The 22,272-nt window shown below is 39.6% G+C and overlaps 1 protein-coding gene across 2 annotated transcripts in view; it reads right to left on the reverse strand.

Annotated features, from left to right (window-relative positions):
- LOC126267087 (transcription factor 25) overlaps positions 1–22,272 on the reverse strand; it is a 106,902-nt gene that overhangs the window by 22,661 nt on the left and 61,969 nt on the right. For both annotated transcript variants that reach the window (XM_049971955.1, XM_049971954.1), the window contains exons 6-7: positions 20,782–20,975; positions 14,209–14,634 (exon numbers count right to left, since the gene is read on the reverse strand). In XM_049971955.1, coding sequence (XP_049827912.1) covers positions 14,209–14,634; positions 20,782–20,975 — 620 coding nt within the window. The remainder of the gene's footprint in view (positions 1–14,208; positions 14,635–20,781; positions 20,976–22,272) is intronic.

Raw genomic sequence — 22,272 nt, forward strand, 5'->3', positions numbered from 1 at the left:
AGGGAGTGGCTCCTTCTCTTGACCAATTCCCTTCTCTTCATTAATTTCTCAGTTGCCACTGTGTCACATTCCAAATCCAGATATCTGCAGCATCAGTTTCTCCCATATGTTGTGAGGATGCTCCAACAACAATGTCACCACCACCTACTGGTTGGAACTTCAACAGTATTAGTGAGGTGAATTAACTTTCTATTTTTGTGGCTGCTTCTGTTTTTGGACACAGCAATGATCGAGAGACTTTATGTGCTTAGAAACATGCAGGTGTGATTTGTGAAACCTGAAGGACCTGCGGATGTCCCAGTTTAAGCAAAACTATAGGGAGCACTATTTATGGCCAGTCATATGACAGCAACATAACCTGGCACATCACATATTTTGTTGCATGCAGTTAGTGTCAGTAACATGTAGTACTTGCCAATATTAGTGGCATGAGGCACATGACTATATGGAATCTATAATAGTTATCTTTCTTTTTTTGTGTTCTTTAGATGTATTGTATTCCTGATTGATAGAGGTTGCACAAATACCAGGCTTACAAACATGAGCAATAATGACTGAGGAAGTGATTGAATTCTTGGTGAAACAAGTAGCTGAATTTAAGGAAAGTAACGCTGCTTTACAAAGGCAAAATGGATACCCAGACAGACTGCAAAGTAGGTCGACAGGGTGAACTAGCTGGAGCAGTAGAAACAAAATTTTCATTTAGCGTACTTACTCCTTCATTAAATTTGGCTGCATCTAGTCTAGTTACCCTTTCTTTGAGTAAAGCAACTGAGGATGAGTCAGCATTTATTGATAACTTGGAAACTAATGCAAGGCTGTGGGAGTGGTTGGATGAAGTATGTTCAGACTCAGCCAAATTATGATAATTTATGGGTGAGGCAAAGATATACTTAATGTACCACGAAGGGTTGAAAAGACACACACATTTCAGCAACTCATAACTGGCAGCACTTAGCACTACTGTACTGAACAGTACCATAGTCTTTAGGGAACAGCTTAATGGAATATCCCAGAAGTACAACAAATTGGTGTAAGCGTTCTCGGATAGGATACAGGAAGATAAGTGCAAAAACATGAGAGTTGACACAGTATGAGGTGGTAGAAAAAATTATCCTCCAAGAGGCAGTGTACAGAATATGTTAAGTGTGTTTTTTGAGGGTACCTCCATCCAATATGTCGAGTAGAGTGTGGATGGAGAATCCGAAGGATTAGGTTGCTGCCATTAAGGTTTTTAGGCAGCCGGAGGAGGTGCATATAGCAACATAAGTATAGGATAAGAGAAGCGTTTTTTCCTTGGAGGTAAAATATTGCACGGGTGGATGTGAGGCCCGTATTTGCAGGCAATGCCTCTGGAGTGTGAAGTGGTAGGACACTACGCATGGCATTGTACGAATAACAAGAGGGCGGTAGAAGGTCGTTAAACATCAACATGTTTTCCGCAACTGCCAAATGACATTCCCAATGAAATTCAATGCTACGAAGATATTTGCACATTGAGAATACAGCTTAGACAGCATGGTGAACAGTATGGAACAGGGATTTTAGTGGACACACGGCTAAGGAGTCATTAGTGAGTCTTGAACCCTTTGGTAGGAAGAGACTGAATACCTCACAGTGTTATAGATTACATGGAATAGGTGACAATGAAGTAGCATCACTGAGGGTCAATGTTGCACAGTTTTTGTATTGGAGCAAGGAACTGTCAAGAGCACATGGATTTGTTGTTATATGTTGGCGGGGGTACTATGCAATAATGGGGTGGGATCATGTTATAGCAAGAACAAACATGATTTATGAACATAGCACTTTACAGAGCCAGTTTAAGATGCAATAAAGTACAGGTTCCACACACTGAATGGGCAACAGCAATCTAGATTACAGAATAGGCCGAGCACTTGTTTGCGATCGCTTACATAATGCTGTTTCTTTGGTGGCTCACTGGAGTGCGCCAGAGGAACAACCCAGCTGGCCTCTACAGGGTGTTACAAAAAGGTACGGCCAAACTTTCAGGAAACATTCCTCACACACAAAGAAAGAAAATATGTTATGTGGACATGTGTCCGAAAACACTTGCTTTCCATGTTAGAGCTCATTTTATTACTTCTCTTCAAATCACATTAATCATGGAATGGAAACACACAGCAACAGAACGTACCAGCGTGACTTCAAACACTTTGTTACAGGAAATGTTCAAAATGTCCTCCGTTGGCAAGGATACATGCATCCACCGTCCATCGCATGGAATCCCTGATGCGCTGATGCAGTCCTGGAGAATGGCGTATTGTATCACAGCCGTCCACAATACGAGCACAAAGAGTCTCTACATTTGGTACCGGGGTTGCGTAGACAAGAGCTTTCAAATGCCCCCATAAATGAAAGTCAAGAGGGTTGACGTCAGGAGAGCGTAGAGGCCATGGAATTGGTCCGCCTGTACGAATCCACCGGTCACCGAATCTGTTGTTGAGAAGCGTACGAACACTTCGACTGAAATGTGCAGGAGCTCCATCGTGCATGAACCACATGTGTCGTACTTGTAACAGCACATGTTCTAGCAGCACAGGTGGAGTATCCCATATGAAATCATGATAACGTGCTCCATTGAGCGTAGATGGACGAAACTAAAATGAGCTCTAACATGGAAATTAAGCGTTTCCGGACACATGTCCACATAACATGTTTTCTTTATTTGTGTGTGAGGAATGTTACCTGAAAGTTTGGCCGTACGTTTTTGTAACACCCTGTATAAGCAGCACTGTGAACTGTACAGACGTGCAATCTCTGAAATCGTGTGCATATCAAGTGAAGGTACATCAGAGTGCTTAAATAAGTGTCATGCAAAAACGCATCTTTTGCAGCATACTATCAAATTAAGCGGAACATTGTCCTAACTAGGAGAGACCTCTGTAAATGATACACTGTTACAAAGTTCACCTAGTAGGAAAGTGAGACCAATCAAAATGCATACACAATCATAAAGGCTCAGCTCACATAAAAAGTGCTGAATGGTGCAGGAGAAATACTCTGGGTAAGGGGAGGAACTGCCCTACTCAGTGATATTTTCTTTGCTATATAGCCATTGGAACCCAATGACAAGTTGGCACTATCACATACTTTTATATCTACAAGCACGCCACATATGTAGGAAGTGAATGGAGAACAAATGGTCCCAGTTAGTGTGGATAATTTTGGCACTTTGGACATCCTGGGGGATGACGATTTAGACAGATCAAGTTGTGGACCTTTGCCATAAGCAAACCACAAATGCAGCTGCATTATGTGAAAAAGTAAAACATTTGAAAGGGAAAGATAAGGTAGCAATAGAAATCCTATTGACACAGTTCACAGTTTTGTTCAAGATTAGTGGACCATTACCACACAACATAGGATCCTTGGCGGTTAATCCTCCTGTCTATAACAACCCATAGAGAATGCCTCAACACATGCAACCAACAACGGAGGACTCGTCAATCGACAGCTGAAGAATGGCATTATTGAAGTGAGTGGTAGCTTGTGGGGAGCACCCGTTTAATCATTGTGGCCATAAAACTAGTAGAGCGGGATGAGAAAATACAGATTCTGTTCCAACTATAGTTACTTAAATGCTATAATTGTGAAATATGCATATTCAATATTGAATATTATGGAAAAATTGGACAGCTTGGGTGAATGCAATTATTTTTCAGCAACAGAACTGAAAAGTGGTTTCCACAAGTTAGACAGTGGACTGGCTGAAGACAGCATTTATCGTCCCGGGTGGGCATTACCAATATTGGTGGATAGCTTTTGGACTTAAGGATTCATTGGCCATATTACAATGATTATTTGATGGAGAGTTGGGGGGGGGGGGGGGTGTTAAACCATGCCAGTGTATGGCCTACTTAGCCCCCCGTAACTTCTTGCTGTCAATGGTTACCTGAAACTATAATCACAGTGGCTCCACAAGCTGCCACAATGGCCATTGGTTAAGTTATCTGAGGGTAGGATTGGCCAATAGGTCACACTAGCAACTTCCCATACATCTAGGAGCAAAATGAAGAAATACCAGGGCCATACGAATCAGAGAGCTGACAATGCCTGTGAATATGAAGTTGCAATTACTAATTTCAACTTCCATTGTCTGCATAGAATGAGTTAAACAGTTTAAGGCTACCCTGGACACACTACTTGAAGTGTCAGTGCCATTATTTATGAAGATGGCGAAAGGTAAGAAGAGACTAAAAGGGGACAGAAGGTAAGTAAAGTTGCAGGATGTAATGTTAATCTCCAAGGGGAGAGAGGAAGTTGTGTGTTGATGTCAATGGACGAGTTCATATTGTGCCAAAGAGAAAGAATTATCTTATACACAACCAATATGGTCCACACTGACATGGAAGCACATGAGATACAGATTTTTTAGGTAGCGAAAATGGATCAGGATTTCGAAGAGATGTTCTGATGCAGCAACCGAACTTCCAAAGTATCAAAATGCAATGGATTTACTCTGTATTTGCTCCAGAGATAGTCACTGAATTGTTACTAAGAAGGTCGTCCCAAGGGAATGACAAAGCTAGAATTCAAAATCAAGTGGGATATTAATTAATAGTCCAACCTGCAATATAGCTCCCAACTACTGTCACTGGGACGACTCATGAATAAGGTACAGTCCTTGCTGTAATAGCTGGAAAACCTTTACAGATGGTGCCATTCAGTACTTGAGCACCTAAAATAATTCCCTAAGACTACATCTCCTCCATTTGTAGGGTGAACTGATAGCCCCATGGGAAGGTCATTTTACCATTGTGCACATGTTTCAGCACATTCAGCAACACCACTTTAAGCAACGAGATATGATTGTGTGTGTGTGTGTGTGTGTGTGTGTGTGTGTGTGTGTGTGTGTGTGTGTGTGTTTCTGGTACCACTGCAGTTTTGGCCTGACTATATGTAATCTATGTCTACTACAAGCAGACAACTCCCCCAGCTCTCAAGCTCCCAGAGCAACAGTTGCTGAAAACATTTAATACTAAGGAACAGCCAATGAATCATATGGTTTACACTATGGATTAGAATAGAAAGATGAGGAAAACTTTGCATTTTACACCAATCTGCAAAACGTGTTAAGATAGCTGTGGCCAGAAATGTACACAGGTCCCACATGGGAGACCAGGTGTTTCAAGCAGGAAGGAGTGTTAAGCATGATTCAGTCTAGTACAACGCTCTGAAAATGTCATACAGAGGGAAGAAAGTGTCAGTTTGCAGCCCAGGCACCATTTCCAAGTTATATTCACAAAGAAAGAATGCTTATTCATCAGGAAGCTGACAAAGCAGAATAAGCTAGTCAGCAGCTCTGAAGGGTGATGCTGGCCAATACTACAGTTCCAACTAGGCTCATGCAGGGATTGATTAAACAAGAAAAGCTGAACAAATGAAGTCACCACCACTGAATGATGACACTCAGCTGTTACAGCATGTTGTTTCTCTCTTGGGTGGAATTCTGCTGTTTGAGAAGTACCAGCCAGCAAACATTCATAAAATATCACCTAAAATCAGACCCTCACTCTCAGATGTTCTCTGTATATGACCACATTTGAGTTACAGTCACACCAACCATCACCACCTTCCTCAGCTGCAGAGTTAGAGCTGGAGGACACTGCAGTGCCAGATGACGTATCCAGTCACCTACCAAGAAATTCATCTCCAGTAGCAACAGGCAAAGGCCTGTGCTGAAAACCATGTGCAGACGACTTGGTTCCTTTGCACCATTAGGGATCCCGTTAAGTGTCTTCCTCCTGATAATGGCTACCTCCCTAGCGATGCACATATTCAAGCATGGGCCAGGGTGGCATGGTCTCTCTGTTGCTGTGTAATGGCTCCCGAGGGCCTCCGTCATTTCTGATCACCATCCAGTGCAGCACACACTTTTGACTTTGGCTGTGCTGGATGTTATGGTTTGAACACTGTCTATCCTGGAGTGGTATGCGGTGACAACGAGTTAATAAGGCCGCCAGGAGCTGCACCTTTCACACTTTGGTGCCAGTTTTACTGACAACACTGAACATCACTGCTAACACATGCTGGGTTCGCTCCTAAGCTAGAATTTGCAAAACCGCGGAGCTCGGTGTCCTGGATGCCGTCAACAATATCTAGAGGCAATATCCTCCCACCTCCTGTAATCCTGTCTCTGTACTAATATAAATAAAAGAGTACTGTGAACAGTGATGTTGCATTAATGGCTCACCAAGCAGTTTCGGCTATCTCCACTTCCATAACCTATGTCCCACAAAGGAAGCGGCACATTCTCCTGATCTACAAACAGCTGATTCCTCCTCCTCCTCCTACACTCTGAATTCATTCCAGCATTTGGGGAATTTTGCAATAGCGGAGACTACTATAGTCTGGTTAATAAACAGCGAAAGTATGAACATTTCCGATAAACTTTGGTACAGGACAAAGGTCGAGATACTAGGAACACCAACAAGAATTTCACTATGTGAAAAGTTCCATTCAGAAGTTAGCATTGCATTGATGTGTCTATCAGAAACAGTAATACATTTCTTTCATTACTACATAACAACATAAATCTGTCTACAGACCGAAGATGAGTGAACATCATAGAAGTTCATTTGGCATGGCCATATTGAAAGTGGTATGGCCTTCCCTTCCTCTAACCTCTTAACTGATTTACTGTACCAATTACAGTGGCAGCTTAAGTTTAACATGGACTCTGAACACCAGTGCAGCTCAGCATTTTTCACTCTGAGAAATAACTACCATAGATGAAGCAAGTTATAAGCAACAGATAGAAATCCTAGGAACCACTGAGTACAATACTACACCTTTGGTTTTGTAGTGTGACAATGAGTCATTTAGTCACTGAGCCTAATCTTAAGCTGTCACACACAAAGCAAGTGCCACCTTAACTTTGCTTGACTGTTGCTAGCAGAGCTGGAGATAGCTGGCCCACCTGCCAAAACTGTCACATCATGTAATAAGGTGTGTGGCAAGATGTTCAGTGGCAAGATGTCTGTTTCGAGTACAGATATTTGTTGTAATAACTGGAAGTTTTCTCATGATATAAAATGACTCATCCCGAAAGGCGTCATTTAAAGCAATAATGCTGTCTTCCTTCCAAAGAGGAGATATCCACAATGATGCAGGCACTGTGAAGTTAACTGCTAGTTGTGCGCCTGCCTACCACGGCCGATATCAAGGATAGGCTCTGTCTTGCAGTTGTAATGTCAGAAGCTGACATAACTTGATATTGGATAGTGTAGGTAGCATTCAGAGAATATTGCAGGAAAAATAGCATATGAGCTACCACCTGCAAACATGCAAAGCTCCTTGCAGAAAAGCAACCTTGGAAGACAACTGTGCCTGCCAACAAGCCATAGCAAAATCCAGCACACACTCTAAATGATTTTTATTTTATTGTATAATCTTTCTTTTGATGGATGTCATGATGAAGCACCAAGAGCTGGTTTAATATGTACAATATTTATTCACAGACAACCAGTTTTGGTCAAGTGGCCATCATTAAGTTACCTATTATGTCACTGGTGACGACATGGCTGTCTGTGAATACACACACATTACAGCTGCTTTTGGTTGTCCACAACTTCATTCTTTAAGTACTCAAAGTTCCTTAATCGGGAGGAGGAGCAAAGAATATCTTGGGGAAAGTTAAAAGGTGACGTCAGGTTACTCAAAACCCAGGATGACGGGTGTACTGTACCCCAGCTTCAGAACAGACGAGCTAAAGACAGAGTGAGATGTACAGATAGATTACGTGAGCTTTTTAATACAGAATATTGAAGATACAGTCATTCACAGTTTAACTGTCATATATCTTTATATGAATTCATAAATTTACTGTATCAAAGGAAAGTGGAATGGAGAAAACTAATAACAATTCTGAGACACAAATGCTGCCAGTACCCACCTTTAGGAGGATTGTCAGTGTTGTTTACATATACACATGAAGGCAATGAAACATTACTTATCTTTAGGAACTAATGGTTTCTGCACCAGGGAAGAAACAGACTGAGAAACATTAAAAATGAAGGGCAGGTTATTCAGACCCCATGCGGGAGGGATCCACATGTAGTGATAGACAAAGATTATAATGTTCTACCATGTTCTCAGATTTCTGCAAAAATTTAACTCAATTTGCCAACTCTATTATTCTTGTCCTTTTACAAATTCAGAACCACCTTGCTCAATGTTGACCTACACCTCACCAAAGAACACATTCAAAAATCTGCCCTTATAAAATCAACAAGTAATGTAAATGTCTTGTAACTAGGGCCTCCCGTCAGGTAGACTGTTCGCCAGGTGCAAGTCTTTCCATTTGGCGCCACTTCGGCAACTCTCGCATCGATGGAGATGAAATGATGGTTATGGTGATTAGGACAACACAACACCCAGTCGCCGAGCGGAGAAAATCTCCGACCCAGCCGGGAATCGAACCCGGGTCCTTAGGATTGACATTCTGTCGCGCTGACCACTCAGCTACCATGGGAGGACAACAAGAATTAATACCTACACTATGACAACTGCCACTCATTCCACATCATATTTCCCTTCCCTGAAGCCTACGCATGTGCAGCATCTTAGTAGCCACCTCTCCAGAGCAGTATCTTCCATTTATCCACCCACTAACAAATTTTCCATTTCCAAAACACTCAAAACTCAAAAACATCCCCTCATCACTCTGTACCACTCAGGCACTGAATGCCTCAATGATTTATTACTCTGTCAAGGCAATAATTGAAGTCAAGCCCTGGACTGAGATCCTCTCCCTCTGATGTCCTCTCCCCAACATCACACACTGTTCTCTTCCATCAGCCTCCTAACCTCAGTAACATCCTAGTAAAATCTTATAAAGTTTCCAAACCATTATGTACCAACCCTAGCAATTGTCCCCACTGTAAAAACTGTCCCATGCACCCACTCACTACCACGTATTACAGCCCCATCAATGGGAAATCTTTCAATAACGGGGTGACCAACTTGCAAAACAATGCACATTTTTTTATCAGGTAACTTGTCTCTACTAACAGTATTTTATGTAGGCATTATACCAACACTAAACTGGCTGAACTTGTGCATAAATATAAAAGACCTGTCCACCTTGGGGACACCCATACTCAGTTGCTGAACATGGTCTACAGCTTGCCTAAAGGGAAGCGAGTGCTTGCTGCATCACAAGGGCTATTTTGTTTTTCCCAAATAATGCCACTTTCCCTTAACTCCACCAGAGAAAGGAAATTGCCCTCCAACAAATCCTTGTATCCACCCCCCCCCCCCCCCCCCCGGGCCAGACTTAATCACCATTAACATTGTTTGTTGTTGTTGTGGTCTTCAGTCCTGAGACTGGTTTGATGCAGCTTTCCATGCTACTCTATCCTGTGCAAGCTTCTTCATCTCCCAGTACCTACTGCAGCCTACATCCTTCTGAATCTGCTTAGTGTAGTCACCTCTTGGTCTCCCTCTACGATTTTTACCCTCCATGCTGCCCTCCAATACTAAATTGATGATCCCTTGATGCCTCAGAACATGTCCTAGCAACCGATCCCGTCTTCTGGTCAAGTTGTGCCACAAACTTATCTTCTCCCCAATCCTATTCAATACTTCCTCATTAGTTATGTGATCTACCCATCTAATCTTCAGCATTCTTCTGTAGCACCACATTTCGAAGGCTTCTATTCTCTTCTTGTCCAAACTATTTATCGTCCATGTTTCACTTCCATACATGGCTACACTCCATACAAATACTTTCAGAAACGACTTCCTGACACTTAAATCTATACTCAATGTTAACAAATTTCTCTTCTTCAGAAACGCTTTCCTTGCCGTTGCCAGTCTACATTATATATCGTGTCTACTTTGAGCATCATCAGTTATTTTGCTCCCCAAATAGCAAAACTCCTTTACTACTTTAGGTGTCTCATTTCCTAATCTAATTCCCTCAGCATCACCTGACTTGACTACATTCCATTATTCTCATTTCGCTTTTGTTGATGTTCATCTTATATCCCCCTTTCAAGAAACTGTCCATTCCGTTCAACTGATCTTCCAAGCCCTTTGCTGTCTCTGACAGAATTACGATGTCATCGGCGAACCTCAACATTTTTATTTCTTCTCCATGGATTTTAATACCTACTCCGAATTTTTCTTTTGTTTCCTTCACTGCTTGCTCAATATACAGATGTCCCTCGATTCTTATAACTGCCATCTGGTTTCTGTACAAATTGTAAATAGCCTTTCGCTCCCTTTATTTTACCCCTGCTACCTTCAGAATTTGAAAGTGAGTATTCCAATCAACATAGTCAAAAGCTTTCTAAGTCTACAAATGCTAGAAATGTAGGTTTGCCCTTCCTTAATCTAGCTTCTAAGGTAAGTTGTAGGGACAGTATTGCCTCACGTGTTCCAACATTTCTATGGAATCCAAACTGATCTTCCCCGAGGTCAGCTTCTACTAGTTTTTTCCATTCGCCTGTAAATAATTCGTGTTAGTATTTTGCAGCTATGACTTATTAAACTGATAGTTCGGTAATTTTCACATCTGTCAACACGTGCTCTCTTTGGGATTGGAATTATTATATTCTTCTTGAAGTCTGAGGGTATTTCGCTGTCTCATATATCTTGCTCACCAGATTGTAGTGTTTTGTCAGGACTGGCTCTCCCTAGGCCGTCAGTAGTACCAATGGAATGTTGTCTACTCCGGGGGCCTTGTTTCGACTCGGGTCTTTCAGTGCTCTGTCAAACTCTTCACGCAGTATCATATCTCCCATTTCATCTTCATCTACATCCTCTTCCATTTCCATAATATTGTCCTCAAGTACATCTCCCTTGTATAGACCCTCTATATACTCCTTCCACCTTTCTGCTTTCCCTTTTTTGTTAGAACTGGGTTTCCATCTGAGCTCTTTATGTTCATACAAGTGGTTCTCTTTTCTCCAAAGGTCTCTCTAATTTTCCTGTAGGCAGTATCTGCCTTACTCCTAGTGAGATAAGACTCTACATCCTTACACTTGTCCTCTAGCCATCCCTGCTTAGCCATTTTGCACTTCCTGTCCATCTCATTTTTGAGACGTCTGTACTCCTTTTTGCCTGCTTCATTTACTGTCTTTTTATATTTTCTCCTTTCATCAATTAAATTCAATATTTCTTCTGTTACCTCTTCTGTAGCCCTCGTCTTTTTACCTACTTGATCCTCTGCTGCCTTCACTACTTCATCCCTCAAAGCTACCCATTCTTCTTCCACCGTATTTCTTTCCCCCATTCCTGTCAATTGCTCCCTTACGCTCTCCCTGAAACTCTGTACAACCATTGGTTCTTTTAGTTTATACAGGTCCCATCTCCTTAAATTCCCACCTTTTTGCAGTTTCTTCAGTTTTAATCTACAGGTCATAACCAATAGATTGTGGTCAGAGTCCACATCTGCCCCTGGAAATGTCTTACAATTTAAGACCTGGTTCCTAAATCAGTGTCTTACCATTATATAATCTATCTGAAACCTGTCAGTATCTCCAGGCTTCTTCCATGTATACAGCCTTCTTTTATGATTCTTGAACCAAGTATTAGCTATGATTAAGTTGTGCTCTGTGCAAAATTCTACTAGGCGGCTTCCTCTTTCATTTCTTAGCCCCAATCCACATTCACCTACTATGTTTCCTTCTCTCCCTTTTCCTACACTCGAATTCCAGTCACCCAGGACTATTAAATTTTCGTCTCCCTTCACTATCTGAATAATTTCTTTTATTTCATGATACATTTCTTCAATTTCTTCGTGATCTGCAGAGCTAGTTGGCATATAAACTTGTACTACTGTAGTAGGTGTGGGCTTCGTATCTATCTTGGCCACAATAATGCGTTCACTATGCTGTTTGTAGTAGCTTACCCGCATTCCTATTTTCCTATTCCTTATTAAACCTAGTCCTGCATTACCCCTATTTGATTTTGTATTTATAACCCTGTATTCACCTTACCAAAAGTCTTGTTCCTTCTGCCACCCATCTTCACTAATTCCCTCTATATCTAACTTTAACCTATCCATTTCCGTTTTTAAATTTTCTAACCTACCTGCCCGATTAAGGGATCTGACATTCCACGCTCTGATCCGTAGAACGCCAGTTTTCTTTCTCCTGATAACGACATCCTCTTAAGTAGTCCCCACCCGGAGATCCGAATGGGGGACTATTTTACCTCCGGAATATTTTACCCAAGAGGATGCCATCATCATTTAATCATACAGTAAAGCTGCATACGCTCGGGAATAATTACGGCCGTAGTTTCCCCTTGCTTTCAGCCGTTCACAGTACCAGCACAGCAAGGCTGTTTTGGTTATTGTTACAAGGCCAGATCAGTCAATCATCCAGACTGTTGCCCCTGCAACTACTGAAAAGGCTGCTGCCCCTCTTCAGGAACCACACGTTTGTCTGGCCTCTCAACAGATACCCCTCCGTTGTGGTTGCACCTACGGTACGGCTATCTGTATTGCTGAGGCACGCAAGCCTCCCCACCAACGGCAAGGTCCATGGTTCATGGGGGAAGGGTAGCAAACACATTGAATAAAGTGACTGCTTCAGCAAATTAGTAATTTGATTCCTTCAGGTTCCCCAATGCCAAGTACCTTTTTGGGCACATTTTAGTGCTAGTGCAACTGCAGCCTCTTTGAGCAGCAACAAGTAAATACTCATATTTTGATGTGCAAATTATGGGAATCAAGTCAATATGGTGTTGCCTTTTTCATCTGAGACAGGCTTTTGTGCTCTTTCAGCTGAAAGCCAATAGCCTCAAGACAACTGCGGCAGCATTGTCAATATATCCCTTGTTCTTTATTGTAAAAATAAAATGATAAATGTTTATGGTAAATCAATTCTGTAGTGTTCTGTGAAGAAAAAGTTAGCACTCATCTCTCAATCAAAATTCTATGCAGAGGAGGTTGTTTAACTGTGAAGAAAGTCACTTGAGGAGGAAAAAAATGTTCAGAATGAGTGTTTTTACTTATTAATAAATTTATTTGCATTACAAAACTGGAATATATCAGACAACATTTGAATTGAAGAAAAATTAAATATGCATCAACTGACTTAATCAAATTTAAAGTTATTGTGATCTAAAGAGAATATATTTCATACAATTTATCATATACACTAGAATTAATTATGTGAAAAAGTAATTCTCGAAAATATTGAATAGATTCATTCAGGGACTTCCCCATATTCTAAAAACAGAAAACATATCTGCAAATTCAAGAAAAGGAAGGAAGTAAATGATGATGATAATTTAGTTCAGAGGTAAATAGTTTTGTACTGTTACAATTTCCTGTAGCTCTTATCTCAAGAGGCCATTCTGTACATGGTCAGTGAAACTTTGGAAAACAATATTAATTCCATATAAATCCATAAAAGAAGATTAGATGTTGAGCTAATGAGTAGAAACACAGTTAAGGTCCACTGTCATGATTAAAGAATTTTCTTCTTACTTTAGGAATTCAGGGGACTGGTGCCATGTATTGTATGTAAAATATGACATACTCAATCTTCTCAAGTGTTCACAGGGTAAGTTATTTCACACAGTTTTAATCACTAGAGTCTAATGCCAGATTGTGCCCTTTCTTAACCTGTAGTTGCAGTTGGGACATTTACAAGAAGGATAATATACAAAAGAAATAAGGAATGTCTGAACTTATCTCAGCCATTTTTGAATCGCTGAATACCAGAAAGCATAAATCTGGAACTCTGGACAAATTCCATTGGCAATAAACTACCCAAAAGAATTTTTTTTTTTTTTTTTTAAATACTGAGAGCTTGGTTAAACGAAATACACAGAAGATGCCTCAGTTTAAAAAAAAAACTGTCTGAACAAATTTATTAATAACATCAAGCTTGTACTTTATTTGAATTGTATAATATTAGAATGTGTACTAAGACAACAATAATAAAATATGTATCAAATAGAATATTCACTTGAGGAAACAACATTAGTTTTTACATTCCACAACCTACCCTCTTTCTTCCCTTAGGAGGGGAATAACAGTTCCAAAAACTAGGAAAAACTTTCTCAGCTTTAAATGAGTCTATTGGGAGTATCGGAATTTCGCCTCCTGAAGAACTGACCAGTCATTCAAAAGCAAAAGTTTTATAGATATTGACAGCATTTCTGTGACAAGTCAAGAAATTTTCTCCTTCACCACATACTTAGCACTGCAGCACAGTTTCTTACCTGTTTTCAGCCTGTGAGGTGAAAAAGTTATGCCTTATTACCCTTGGATCTGGCTGCACTGAACATTTTTCCAACAAAGGCATCAGCACACCAGGAAACATTATGAGAGCCTTTTGAATTTGTATATCTGAAGCATCTGGTTCACACTGATTTGTTTCTGCCAGGTGGTAAAGGGCCAGAGCATGTGAATATGCAAAATTTGGTAATTGTGAAACATTCCGTGTTGCTTCCCATTCCTCAGCAGCAGCAACAAGCCATGCATACTTCTGTGATCGTAATGCATAGAAATCTATGCACAACACAACAGCCAACGGATCATCTGCAAAGTTGAGTGAAAGCAGAACTTTGCACAATTCCAGTGCAGTTCGGTAACATGCACGTTGGCCTACAAACATCAAGTGCTTAAAAATAGTGATGAATAGTGCCCTGTAACAAAAGAATACAATAAAGTCTATATTAATGTTTCTCATAAAATCAGAGAGAACTGAGGGGGGAAGGGGGGGGGGGAGGGGAGAGAGAGAGAGAGAGAGAGAGAGAGAGAGAGAGAGAGAGAATGAAGGGGTAGTAGTGTGATGGAATGTGATGTTTTGAACACGTCACTCAGTTGAAACATACCCCGTAACAATAACAATGATGACATACAATAGGCTAAACTTACTCCAGATTTAACCAAACAAATTACGGAATGAAAACCAAAGTTAATTCAGTGTTATGTGGTAGTGACCTACCTTCTACATCTAATTGAAAAACAAAGTAGTTGAGAACAATGTACGTATGTCCTGCTACATGTTCCTTTGCAGGTGATGCCTTCTGTTGTCAATTTCTGGAATCGTTTTGAAAGAAACATCAGGGAATGTAAAAACTGCTATTGTGAACAGCTCAGCCACTATGTAATCATGCTGATGTAACTGCGGGCACATACTGATCGGGTTTCGCAATTTCCTGTAGTTCTGCTACAAATATATCACATTTGTTGAGTGAGCAAGACATTTTGGGGGCTAAAGAGGAAAAAATTGCTCAATAACTCACTTCACACTTTTTTTTTAAGGATAATTATACATCTCTGTCATCATTATTTAAAAATTTATAATCTATCAAAGAACTAAAGTAAAGGCTTAACACTTGGTCCTTTCTCTCTCTCTCTCTCTCTCTCTCTCTCTCTCTCTCTCTCTCTCTCTCTCTCTCTTTTAGTATTTTTTACTCTTAAAGATATATCCATGAAATTTGTGCCATTACTTCTTCAAATTTTAAATAATTGCATAAATGGCCAGTTTTCTAGGCCAAGACATTCATCTAAGTGCCCATTCTCCAAAATGTTAATGAAGAATTTTATACCACAGACCCACCAATAAAATAAGGTTTCAGTGAGGATGCTTTCATTAGTTTCCAGTATAAATGGTGCTGAGTTTAATGTGAAATATTTAAAGACAAAAAACACTTGTCAGCCATCATATCAGCAATTTCAGTCTCCAGAATACTAATATTTTGACAGGAGCTCCAAAAACTATGCTACGATACTTCTGAAAACGCGAGTCACATAATTCCTTTCACATAAAATACTGCCTCTTGAAATTCAAGAGCAAGTACAGAATACTCATTCTCTCAAGTTATCTACAGATAAATCTTCATCTATGATGATCAGGTCCTGCAGAAAGTGTCATCACTTCTGTCTCTAAGCTGGTTGTAGGTTGTGTTCCAAAAATGAACAATATAGAGACAGAAGTGACTACACTTTCTGCAGGACCTGCCATCATTTTGCAGGACAATGCTCAAGCACATACAGTGCAAGCTGTTACTGATTTGTTTGACTGATGGGGCTGCTAAGTGCTATACAACCTACTGCGCTCCCTGACTTAAGCCCTCATGAGCTCAACTCGATATCTAAACTGAAGGAAACAATTTACAGCATTTGCTTCACAACTGCTACAAATTTGTCGGGCAATAGACCATGCCGCTCAAACTTTCAACACAACTGGCACTGTTAAGAGTATCCTATGACTTCCACATCGTTGTTAATAGATTATACACAATGCTGGTGGCTACTTTGTAGGTCAGTAAAACTTTGAAACATGTATCTATTTTGCAAGAGCTGTAAATAAATAGTTGCCACTATTAAAGTTCCAACCCTCTTATTAATAACTGAAAGAAATAGTTATGTCGCAGGTGAGAGTCCACAAAGACCTTTATAAACAGTGATAAGGTAAGGTGTACACCATTAAACTTTTGTGCTTTAATGCGGAACAAAATTTTTTATAACTATTCCTTTCAAAATCAAATGAGAAATATCATGGTATAAAAACTATGGGAAATGAAAAATAGAAGTTTTCTTTTTTCATAAGGAAAACAATAGATTAAAAAAACAAACTACAATATCAGACTTTGCATCATTTACATAAAAATGTTTTGTGGAAAAGAAATCACATAAGTGCACTTCTTGACACCAGGTTCAGCACGTAGACAGAACCTTCAACAATTGACACGAGACAGAGCAGTTCGCTTAAAAAAAAAAAACCACCCACCCAGGAAAAATACCAAGCAGAAGGGTCTTGTCTTTGCTACTAGCTTTAATTCTTCCCAATCCAATTATGATCCACTGGCATATGGGAGACATCTGATACTGAGGTTTTGCTCTTTCTTTATCTTTTCGAAATGATGGAGTACTGAGGATGGCGGAAGAAGAGAGTATGTTAGCTATTTGAAAAATATTTGTTCCCAATACTGACTTAAGTCACCATCCCATGTTTTACTGACTGATTGAAGAAAAGTTTAAATTCTGAAGTTATAGTTTCATTATTGTTTACAATTTTTTCTCCTTCTATCAGAAAATAACACATGAACTATCAGAAAATAACACATGAACAATCAGTCAGACAAATGCGATTTGCTTTCTCCACATACTTTGCAATCTTTTAGAAACCTTTGTGACTAATTGTTGGAATCACTACAGAACAGTGGGGCTTTAAAAACATTTTCATTAGGTTTTCATAAAGTTTTGATAAAGTATTTGGTGAATAATAATAATAATAATAATTATTATTATTATTATTATATGTCTCAACTTGCTGTAACTTTGCTGTCCAAATTTTTATAAAGTAAAGTTAGTTCTCTACTTTATAAATCAGCATATCATGGAACTGGTGGGTGGTTAGAAAATTTTACTATTAACAGAGATACAAAAATGGGCAGTAGAAAAAAAAAAGAATGACTAAACTTGCTTTAGAGCTAACAATGGGTGTTTGATGAGAGGAGCCATGCATGTGTATTCAAGCATGCAGTGTTTCTTTTTTTATCATCACGAAACTGGGCATGTTATTTTGTTACTCAGTCTTGTCGAGGAACCATGGCAAAACGGAGATTAATTTATTTTTGGGATTACTCCATTTCCTTGCTCAACGTGTTCTCCTTGGGTGCCTATGTTACAAAACTGACTACTTTCATACCAACTACTAAAAATCTGGATAACTGAGCTTTGCCCTTGCTAGTAGACTTCTCCTTGCAGCGTTTTCTGTGCTACACGCTGAAATAAAAGTCTGAATCCTACTCAGTTTCATGTATTGATCAAAATTTCTTCTTTCAATGAAATACCTTTAAAAAAATGATCTATTGGCACACAACCTGCACAGAAAAAAAATCAGTTCTTGGGAAGCTAATGGCTCTTTATTTACATGAAGTGATTAACATTACAGACATGAGATCTCAAGTTGATTCCATATCTCTAGCTTTCCAGAAGCCTTTTGATACTGTTCCTCTCAAATGCTTCTAATCAAATTACAGGCATGTCTAGTACTGGCTCAGCTATTCGATTGGATTCACAATTTTCTCACATAAACGTCACAATCTTTGATAAATGACGGGAAGTCACATAGTGAAATGGAATTATATCTGGGGTTCCCCAAGAAAGTGTTATAGGTCCTCTGCTGCTCTTAATCTATATAAATGATTTAAAAATACACGTTGAACACCCTTCTTCTTAAATGTCAGTATCAATGGCAAACAATTTGTGTAGTGAAGTTATCAGACCAAATTGAATTAAAAAATTATTTATACAAGCTATCTGCATGGAACGAAAATCAGCAGCTGACTAAACAGCAGCAAGCGTGAGGTTATCCACATGAGTAATAAATTTCTGTCACACAAAATCTACATAAATTTAAATGTTGTCTTTTCATCTAAATACCTAGGAATGGCGGGACAGCATAAATTGGGAGCATCAAACAGAGAATGTTGTAAGGCACATCAAAGATTGTATTTTATTGGCAGAACACTTAGAAAGTGCAGCAAATCAACTAAAGACACAGCCTGCACTATACCTGTCCATCCTTTTCTAAAGTATTGCTATGTGATATGGCATCCTCACCAGATAAGACTGATGGAGGATACTGAAAAAGTTCAATTAAGGACAGCCTTTTCATATCATATGACAGTGGAGAGAATGTCATGGATATGATAGTGGAGAGAATGTCATGGATATGATAAGCAAGTCAGTGCTTTTCATGCAGCGAGGTCTTTTTACTTCTGTCACCAACCTCCTCCTCCGAATGTCAAAATACACTGCCCACTAAAAAAGTAAAGCACCCAGAAGACATGGTCAGATGTCAATGTAACACACACACACACACACACACACACACACACACACACACACACACACACACACATTCTTTGTGGGTATGTAAATGATTAGAGTTAAAATTCTATGTGACATGTAGAACTGTCATCAGAGTGCATTACTGTTGTTCTTGTTTAGTGCTGTTTACAAGCCTGGTTTAGTATAATGGTTATGAAGAGTTTCAGATGTTGAGTGATCACTGTAAGGGACCCAGGGATCCTGTGTACTCATGTGAAACAGAGTTGTCATACACAACAGTTTGAAAGGGGCCTCATAGTGGGTCTCCATTTAGTCGGTCAAATTGTGAAATATCCATACTTATGGGACATTCGGATGTGACAGTGGTCTGATGTTGGATGGCATGGGAATGTGATGGCGGGCATAATCATAGTCAAGGTTCCAGTCAACCAAATCTGACCACCACCAGCATGGATCGTCACATACTGCACCAAGTACATCATAATAAATAAAATAGTCTATGTTTACTTCTTAATAATTTTTACATTATGTCCTTTAAAATATTCCCTCCAAAACCCTTACACTACTCCATGGGAATTTTCCACTGCTCAAACGAGTACCTGAAGTTATCTTTTGAAAGCATATTTACAGATTCCATTGATTTTCCTTTCATGGCTTTAACACACTAAAATATTGTTGCTTTCAGTGCAGATTTCACTTTCAGGAACAGAAAAAAAGTGTCTCATGGAGCAAAATATGGTGACTAGGGAGGATGTTCCAACACACGGATCTCACACTTAACCAAAAATGACTTCAAAGATGTAAGATTCTCGTGCACCACTTTTGAACAAACTTTACTGTTGTAGCAATGTTCACGTAAAATCTGCCAAACTGTGTCAATTTTTACAATACCAACAACTGCATAAATACTTAATCACTGGTCTTTTCATTTAAGATCTCTAATTCTTTCAATGTTTTCGTTCATAGCTGACACTGAAGGTCACCTTAGACATGACTCATCTTCAACCTTTATTCGCAAATCCTTGAACCACTTCAGTCACTCAACCAGCCTACTTGAATGGGTGAAAGGCATTAATTACTGCACCTTTGTTTCAATAAAGAATGGATGTCTGTGGTTGTCTTTCTAACTTTCACTTACAGTTTCACATTAATTTGTTGCTTTTTCATTTTTTAACAGGCTGCGAATACATACACTAACACAAACGAAGGCCACGGCTTGACTGAGGGGTCGGCAGGTGAACGGGTAGTAACAATGAAGAGGGGAGACACCATGCGATTTGGCAGTGTAGCATTTGACTTCAAGGCCTGCAACGTTTGTCTAATAAAAAATCAGTTCAGTAATTTTTTAGCCAAACCACTCATGTCCGATTAATCTTAAGTAGCAATGTATTATCTGAAAGACTAGACTACCAAAGTCTTATTTAGTTGGATATTTACATGCTCCAGTAGTATATCATCCTCTCCTTTGCAGCCACCTTTATCCTAATATCTCAAAGGAGAGTAATTGCTTGAAATTGGTTTCGTTTTTAGTCATCCTACATAAATTTAATGTATAATCAAGAACAACAGCTCCGTTAAAAAAAAAAATATCAAAGAAAAATTCCATTACAACTCTGTTTGTCTTTCAATTCTAAATATTTTTCTAAGGTTTATAATATAGAAATATTTACAGCATTCCATCTGAATACCTAATGACAGTGTACAAAGTTAGGCTATGTTATTTCAGGAGCTGTAATAAAAGCAAATAATAGTGTCAACCTTCCCAAAATAGGGATATAATTATGTCCTTATGAGCATATAAATCCTGAAATAGTGTTGCGTGACATATTGTATTTTGCACATAAATTAATGCAACCTTAATAATCACCACCTTTATTGTTTAGAGCTAAAAAGTTTGATCTGCAGCACTTAAAGTATATACAATTTAATATCACCAATCATCTAAATAAATTTAACCATATTTAAAATGGACTAAATGCTTTTACCTGTTCTCCTGTCGCCTGTAATCTAAATGACAGTTGCCTGTGATAATGTTGAACGTTGGATGAAAGGCGCTTTCCAAGCAATATAATGCTCGTTCATTCAGTTCTGCAGCCATCTGTAAGTCTTCACTCAGTTTACACAAATCCGACAATTGGATGAGTGCATCCACATGGTAGGGATGGTCATTGATAATTGACTGAAAAAAAGAGTATTTATTACAATTATTGGCAAAAATAAATACTGAATGTGTTCACTTAAGTTTTGCATTTATCCATACAATTATTCATCCTACATAAACACCTGGATTAATTTATGAAAAAATTGCTGAAAAATAAAAGGAATAAAAAGAGTGACGTGACCTTTGATGTTTTTTTAGGCTTCACTGTTAATGATATATTGTTGAGTGTGAGGGTTACATAATCATTCCATTTTTATTCATAATATTTCCGTAACTGTTCTTGTGATGATGGTTTTGAAAGACCACAATAGCTAACACGGTGGTGGTGGTGGTGGCAACGGCAGCAGTATTAGTATTTAGTCTTATTGGGAGAATCATCTGGCATTTGTCTGAAGCAATTTAGGTACATGGTACACCTATATCAGGACATCCAGACAGAGTATGAGCTCCATCCTCCAAATCTGAGGCCAGTGTCTTACCAAATGCACTACTTAATCCATTATACCTAGCATACCTACTTAATTGATTATATCTAACATGTATGTGCGGATGGATGTGTGTGTGTGTGTGTGTGTGTGTGTGTGTGTGTGTGTGTGTGTGTGTGTGTGCGCGCGCGCGCGAGTGTACACCTGTCCTCTTTTTTCCTCCTAAGGGAAGTCTTTCCGCTCCCGGGATTGGAATGACTCCTTAACCTCTCCCTTAAAACCCACATCCTTTCGTCTTTCCCTCTCCTTCCTGAAGAAGCAACCATCGGTTGCGAAAGCTAGTAATTCTGTGTGTGTGTTTGTGTGTTTTGTTCTTGTGCCTGTCTGCCGGCGTTTTCCCGCTTGGTAAGTCTTGGAATCTTTGTTTTTAATATATTTTTCCCATGTGGAAGTTTCTTTCTATTTTATTTATACCTCTCTCTTACATTTGTATATACCTGGAACGCGTCAGTTTGATAACAGCAAAAATAATTACACACTGGTGGTGCAACATGGATCCTTCCGTCCACCACAGGCTTCTCTGAACTACATTGATGGGAGTTATTCTCGCAACATATCCTTCACTCTTGTAACCATCATGGTCTCAATCTCCAGTAACCCACTGTCCCCACACCCTGTATCGGTTTCCCCTTCATCCAACTTGTCACCCCTCACAATTCACGTCCGCACATCACCTTCGGTGTGCACCGCTCCCCACAGGCTCTGACAGTCAAGCATCACATGCCTAGCTCGTGCACCTCCACCTCTGCCTCCCATGTTCCTAGCTGGCAAACTGGCTTCCTCCCTCAGAGCTGCTAGCCACCCACACCCAAGTCCTCTTCCTGCCTCCC

The sequence above is a fragment of the Schistocerca gregaria genome, chromosome 4, assembly GCF_023897955.1.
Source record: "Schistocerca gregaria isolate iqSchGreg1 chromosome 4, iqSchGreg1.2, whole genome shotgun sequence".
NCBI classification, from domain to species: Eukaryota; Metazoa; Arthropoda; class Insecta; order Orthoptera; family Acrididae; genus Schistocerca; species Schistocerca gregaria.